Below are 6,530 nucleotides of genomic sequence, written 5' to 3'. Positions count from 1 at the left end.
CTCTCGATGGTACTGTGAACTTAAAACCACCGTAAAATAAATTTCATTTACAAGAAATAAGAAAGACATTTTGGGAGACATTTTGGCCATTTCTTATGTGTTAAAAGGCATGTACCTTGTGATTTAGAATTCTTACTCCAATTTATTTACCCAACTGATGTGAAAACTCATGTTGACGTTAATAACTTAATGGAAATGCTTGTACTGGCTTTATTAGCTTGAATCTTCCATAGTTCTCTAAGCTCCGTTGATACGGTGACAACTGAATGAAATCTTTGCAATGTAATTAGACTGCATACACATGTCACATATTCCTTTTCCTCAACTAACTAACGCATATTGGGAAACATTTCAATCTAATGTCCCTCATCACTTTCTCATCCCCAGCACAGCTGCGTCTCCCTCAGGGTTTCCGACCCCTCAGGATGTGGGTTGTCACACTGTGTCTCTCGCCCAGTAATACACGGCCGTGTCCTCGGGTCGCAGACTGCTCAGCTCCATGAAGGCTGTGCTGGTGGACGTGTCCCTGGTCATGGTGACTTGGCCCTGGAACTTCTGTGCATAGTTTGTGGAACCATCTTCAGGGTCAAAACGTCCCATCCACTCCAGCCCTTGTCCAGGGGTCTGTCGCACCCAGTGCATGTAGTAGCTGGTGAAGGTGTATCCGGAAGCCTTGCAGGACACCTTCACGGAGGCCCCAGGTGGCCTCACCTCAGCACCCGACTGCACCAGCTGGACCTGGGAGCGGGCGCCTGTGCAGAGGAGACAGGACTGGGTGAGTCCCCCTGGCTGGGTACGGGCCCCTCCTCACCCTGGGACTGGGGAGCCCCTCACCTGTCGCTGCGGCCACCAGGAAGAGGATCCTCCAGGTCCAGTCCATAGTGAGGAGCTGAGCTGCCAGGGGCTTCTCCAGAGCAGGGACGTGGTGGTGGGGTGACGCTCTCGGGGCGCAGGCATAGCTGTATGTACCCCAGCAGACCTCAGGCCATTTGCATATTCATGAGGCAGGACGTTTTATAGCCCTAGACCTGCCCCAGTGTGAGAAAGAGAACCGAGATGATGCGGGGGCCACGCAACAGGGTGACGCTGAGGACAGGTGTCCCTGCAACCCCCTTGATTCCATGTGCACAGAGGTCCTCCCCCTTAGGGACAAGCCGCCAAATACACGTTCTTCACTGTGAACCCACGTGGGAAATGCACGGAGAGCCCTGGGACCATCTGTGCCATTTTATACCCAAAGGTCTTGTCCTTTGGATCCGTGAGTTCCCTGAAATTTTCTGCCCATTTGTATATAAAAATGTTCCCTTGCCCCCAGCTGCTTACTCTTAGCACATGCAGGAGGGCTAGAGACCCTTTGTAAATGTGGCTTTCATTAAAATATTGTGTTACTTAAACACAGCTGAGGAGGAATAACATGTCATATAAAATTCTTATTTTTGGTTTTTTAAAAAAGGAAGAGCCAGTCCCCAGGAGGAACCCCTCCCAGCCTCCTCTGAGCCTGCTGCTGGCGGCAGCCTGTGCTGGGTGCTCCTGAGCGCCCCCTGCAGCCCAGCCCCTCTGGCAGTGGAGGTTCCCTCTGGACTCACAGAGCATCTTCCTCCCAGTGTCCCCAGCCCAGGGTGACCTGGCTGTGCCCCAGGTCACATGCTCCTTCACTGACAGCATGTGCTTTTGACTGGAAAGGGTGAACTGGCCTTTCTAAACCCAGGGAGCTCTGCAGGGAGGCCCCAAGCAAGGATTCTGTGAGAGCCTCGGGGAGCCCCTTCCCTGGAGCTCCACAGGCCGTGGCCCGGCCACACCCACAGTGGTGCAGAAACCCTCGGGGCTTGGCAGGAGCCTCGTATGTCCTTGAAGTTCTTCTGGTTAAATGTCACTTTAACCCACAGCTCATGGGCCTGGCTCAGAGCCAGCCACACAACTACTGATCCTGCAGGGCACAAACGCACACACACTCACACACACACTCACACACACGCTCACACACACACACTCACACACTGTGGCCCGCGTTCACAGCAGCCGGAGTGGTACTTCCCTTCTTCCCTGCATGTGGCACATGGGCCGAGCCCACACACTGACCCTGGGCCTGGGTATGTCCCCTTGTCAGACAGACAACAGCAAACACCTCACAACGGGAGAAATGGACCTGCCCACGCTGTGGGTTTGCCTATTCTCCCAGCTAGAGGGACCCTGCAGATGCCCCTGGGTGGGGCCAGGGTTGCCCCTGGAGGGCCACACCCGGCAGAGCCATGTGCAGTCAATGCAGCCAACACCGAGCTGCCCGGACTGTGGGGAGGGCCACCCTGGCCCTGCAGCCCAGCAGGCCCCCTCTCAGGGGCACAGCCAGGAGCCTGAGGGCAGGGCCCTGGGGACCTGGATGGGGCATCTCCCCAGGTGGAGAAGCAAGAACTGATCTTGGAAGAGGGGACTCAGGAGGGACAGCTGGGAAGGTCCGAGTCCCTGAGGACCAGGGCCTGGGATGGGCCACCACCTGCTGCTTCCCCCATGGGGCATCTATTGTGGGCCATGTCCCTGTCCCATCTGGGCAGGGGGGATCCACGGGGTGACTGTCTTTTGCTTTTTACTTCTCAAGTCCAGGAACAGAAGAGCCGCACTTGAAAACCACAGTGGAGGAGACACGTCTGCTTCCTGGTCCTGGCTGCAGTTGACGCTGCACATGGACCCAGTGTCTCTGCTGAGGTGAGCAGGGGCTGCAGGTGGCCTGGGGAGGACACGGGTGATTGTTCCATGGACCTTGGTCCTCCATGCCATAGCAGGGCCCTTTGCAATGTGACTTCCCGGTGCCTCCTGCCCAGAGCAGGGGGCTGTGTTTGGCCCCAAACACAGGCTGTGCCCAGGGACTCCCTGGTGCCAACCACAGAGGCCATGAAGGTGCAGGGACGATGGGTGTCCTCAGTTCACTGCTGCCCAGGACACTGTGGAGACCAGTAGGGGTGTGAGCGGGGGCTGGGAGCCCCCTGGGAACCCACAACTGAGGGGAGTGAGGCCCTGATAATTCAGAGCAGGAGCTGTCGGCCAGCTCAGGTGGTGCTGCTGAGCCGGGTCAGCTCCTGGGTGGGCAGCAGCCGGGTGAGTGTGGCTCCTGCCCTGTGAGGGAGGCCAGGCTTCCCCGGGGCTCCCTCCTCACCAGCAAGGAAGGTGGCATTGACCATCCTCGTGTGCCCAGCCCAATGTTCATCTCCCCTTCCTGCCCTCCTCCTGGGCCCCAGGCCTTGCATCCGACACAGGGGCCGAGGCACTTCCTAGTCACCCCTGCACCTGCCCAAGCCCAGGGCGCTGCAGGAGAGACCTGGGTCTCCCTGGATCTGTATCCTGGATGAGCCCAAGGGATTCCCAAGGAAATGCTGAATATTTCCATGGGGGGAAGAGAAACTTTGCAAATACCACAAAGGATGAGAAAGAAATGAGTGTGAGGATGATGAGAGAGGGGCGCTGAGCATGTAGCTGCCAGAGGGTCCAAGTTCCTCTGGAGACCTCGGTTTTGTCCCCCTGTGTCTGGGCTCCCTACGTTCTCTTGCTCAGATAGACTTGTTATGGTCTGAGACTTGAGAAATGACCACCTAAAGACCGAATTGAGCCAAATCAGGAGTCTCTATTAGCTGGCCAGGGACTACTCTCTGCACCACCAAAGGCGGCACAGAGAGCAGCAGGCAGCCTTTGAAACGGAAAGTTTTTATATTGTAAGTTTGTGGGTGGAAAATTACTAAGATTGAGCAAGCACGTGTACAAAAAGCCTTGAGTGAGCATTACATCATTTTCTTATCTTTGGTGTGACAGGATCTGGGCCATATTTTGTTCATGCAAAACATGAGTGTTGTAATCGCTTCATGCAAAACGTGGGGCTGGAATCATTTTACGCAGAACATGGGTGTTATAGTCACTTAGGGATTTCTGTGTTGAGTGTACTGTCTTCAGTAAGCAGGAGCAAGCAGGTTTACAGAAGCAGAATGGCAGATTAGTGACTTTTCGGTGTGAAACTCAGACTGTAACATTCCCCACTGGTTTTGAGGAGGAATCAAATCATTGATTCTTTGGTATTAACATCAGAGACACGTTGATAGTGGGTTTGGAGGACCATAAATTTGACAGCTTGAACTCTTTGTTTAACATAAGAAATGAGGCTGTTTATGAGCCAGGGGCCAAGGAGCAGTGTCAGCAGAATGGGAATAACCGGTTTTGTTATGGCTGACAAAAGTGTTGTCGTCCACGGGGATTAGGAATGCTAGAGATGACAAGTGCTTTTAAACTTATCCCCCTCTTTTTTGATGTTTATAGTACTGTAATATACATCAATACATAGTGTCAAAAATTATCTTGCAAACCATCTATTTTTACATTTTTTTGGCTATCTGTATCACCCTGTCCTTCATATAAATGTTTTAAGTAAATAAGGTGTTTAGCTTATGTCTAAGGATTTATCTTTTAAGTACAGAGTGGAATTTTGAGTTTAAAGGCAGTCTTGTCTCCCAGCCCAGGAAGAGGGGGAGGAGGCCACTCAGAGACATGTCTTCAGAGGCAGCAGAGGGGCGGGAGCTTGGACAGGCTCTAGCCCAGCCTTTGCTGAGGCTCTCCGGGTCTGTCTAATTATGACAGTGTCATTTATTGTCTTTGTAAGCACCTAAGTGTAGTTTATAGGCTGATGGGGGGGGGGTGTCGTCTGCTGGATTAAAACAGATAACTGGGAGGAACCAGAGGAGACTCTGGAAAGTCTTATCTTTAGTGGGTCCTCGGTGGGCCGGGCATCCATTTCTCAGGGAGTTGATCTGGGGTCGCCTTTTGATCCACATGTGATGGATCCAGTGGCGCTTTCTGGCAACCCTCACGGCTGTTGGTGTTGTGAGGGTCACTGGCAGGGGTCCAGTCCACCCGGCCTCTAACCTCGCAGGCAGAAGTTTTCTTATCCAGACGAGGTCTCCAGGCTGTACCTGAAATAGAGCTTTCTCGGGAGTGGGGTTAGTCGGCTGAACATGATTTTACATAGGGTTGTGCTTTTGACATACGGAGTGTATCTGGTTTTTAGTAGGGCAAAGGGGAGGAGGCTTACTCAGTCTGCGCCAGGCTCCAGCTTTAATTTGTTTAATGTTTTTTAAAGTTTTATTTATCCTTTTTATCCGTCCTGAACTCTGAGGCCTATAAGCACAGTGCAATTTAATAATTGAGTCGTTTGGGCAATGAACGCCGGGCCATGGTTGGACCCCAGTGCAAGTGGGAGGCCAAATTGGGGAACAATTTCAGTCACTAACTTTTTTGAAACTACCTGTGTTGTCTCTGACTTCATAGGAATAGTTTTCACCCATCTAGAGAAAGAATAAATATAAGCAGGTAGTGATATCTGTATTTGTCTAGTTTCACTTTTGTAAAGTCCACTTTTCACTGTTCCCCCGGGGTTGTCACCTTAACCTGGTCCAAAAGGGGGGGTGGGAATTAGTCCTTTTATCTGAATTGACTTGTGCGCAGGTGAGACATCTCGTTGTTACCTGCTGGGCCATCTGAGGTGGCCGGGGAGTGCAGTAGTCCCTCTGGAGAAGTTTGGTCAACTTGGTGCTGCCAAGGCGGGCGTTCTGATGCATTTCCTTGATTAGCTCTCGTCCTAGGTGTTTAGGGACTAAGACTCTACTGTCCGGGAGGATTTTCCAACCTCCTGAATCAGTTTTAGTCTTCAGGGCTTTGCTTAATTTAACTTTCTCTTTGGTGCAGTTTGCGGAGTTTGCCAGGAGCCGTTCTGGCAGAACAGGGAGAGTTAGGAGAGTCCCCACTGGTTTTTGTGTGACTTTTCTTGCTGTCACGTCGCTGAAAGCACTGTCTATCGCCACCGGGGAGTCAGTCTGCACTTTTGGTGAAGTGTCCCACGTACCTGTGCCGTTGCAAAGGCTCTGCCCCGTCCTGGGGGCTGGGTCAGGGCTATGAGTTCAGCCTTCTGGGCTGAGGTTCCCTGTCCGAGAGCCTGTGCCCGGGTAACCCGGCCTGCAGTCACGACAGCCGCCCCTGCACACCTGGCTCCTTCTGAGACGTAGCTCTCCCATCTGTGTATAATTCTTCATTGGGGTCCGGCCACGGGCGGTCAGTGAGGCCAGCTCTCAGGTTGGTGACAGACTGGAGAGTTTTGAGACAGTCATGGAGTGGCTCCGACGGCTCATCTTCCGGAAGCAGGGTGGCAGGGCTGAGGGAGGCTGTCTTTGGGAACCGGATTCTGGGGGGTGTAGCAACAGCACCTGATCTTGGGTTATGCGGGAGTTTGAAAGCCACCTCTCAGGGGGGCTTTTTAGTAGAGCCTCCACTGAGTGTGGGGCATAATTATATATGAGTCTTGCCCCAAAATGAGCTTGGAGGCTTCATTTGCCAAGACGGCAGTCGCAGCAATGGCCCACAAGCAGCCTGGCCAGCCAGATGCTACAGGCTCCAGCCTTTTAGACAGGTGTGCACCCGGTCTGTTCCAGGGCGCTAGTTTTTGAGTTAGGACCCCTTTAGCCATCCCTCGGTTTCAGCAACATATAACTGGAAAGGCTCGG

At 52.9% G+C, this 6,530-nt stretch overlaps 1 gene segment (V, D, J or C); it reads right to left on the bottom strand.

Moving 5' to 3' along the window:
* Window positions 1-435: 435 nt before the first annotated feature.
* On the bottom strand, window positions 436-931 carry LOC138397100 (immunoglobulin heavy variable 1-2-like). The segment is given in 2 exon segments: window positions 436-752; window positions 835-931. Coding segments are annotated over 2 exon segments (363 nt in total).
* Between the last annotated feature and the right edge of the window lie 5,599 nt (window positions 932-6,530).

Source organism: Eulemur rufifrons, chromosome 2, assembly GCF_041146395.1.
Source record: "Eulemur rufifrons isolate Redbay chromosome 2, OSU_ERuf_1, whole genome shotgun sequence".
NCBI classification, from domain to species: domain Eukaryota; kingdom Metazoa; phylum Chordata; class Mammalia; order Primates; family Lemuridae; genus Eulemur; species Eulemur rufifrons.
The sequence above is the reverse complement of the archived record's forward strand: the minus strand, read 5'-3'. Positions and strand labels throughout refer to the sequence as shown.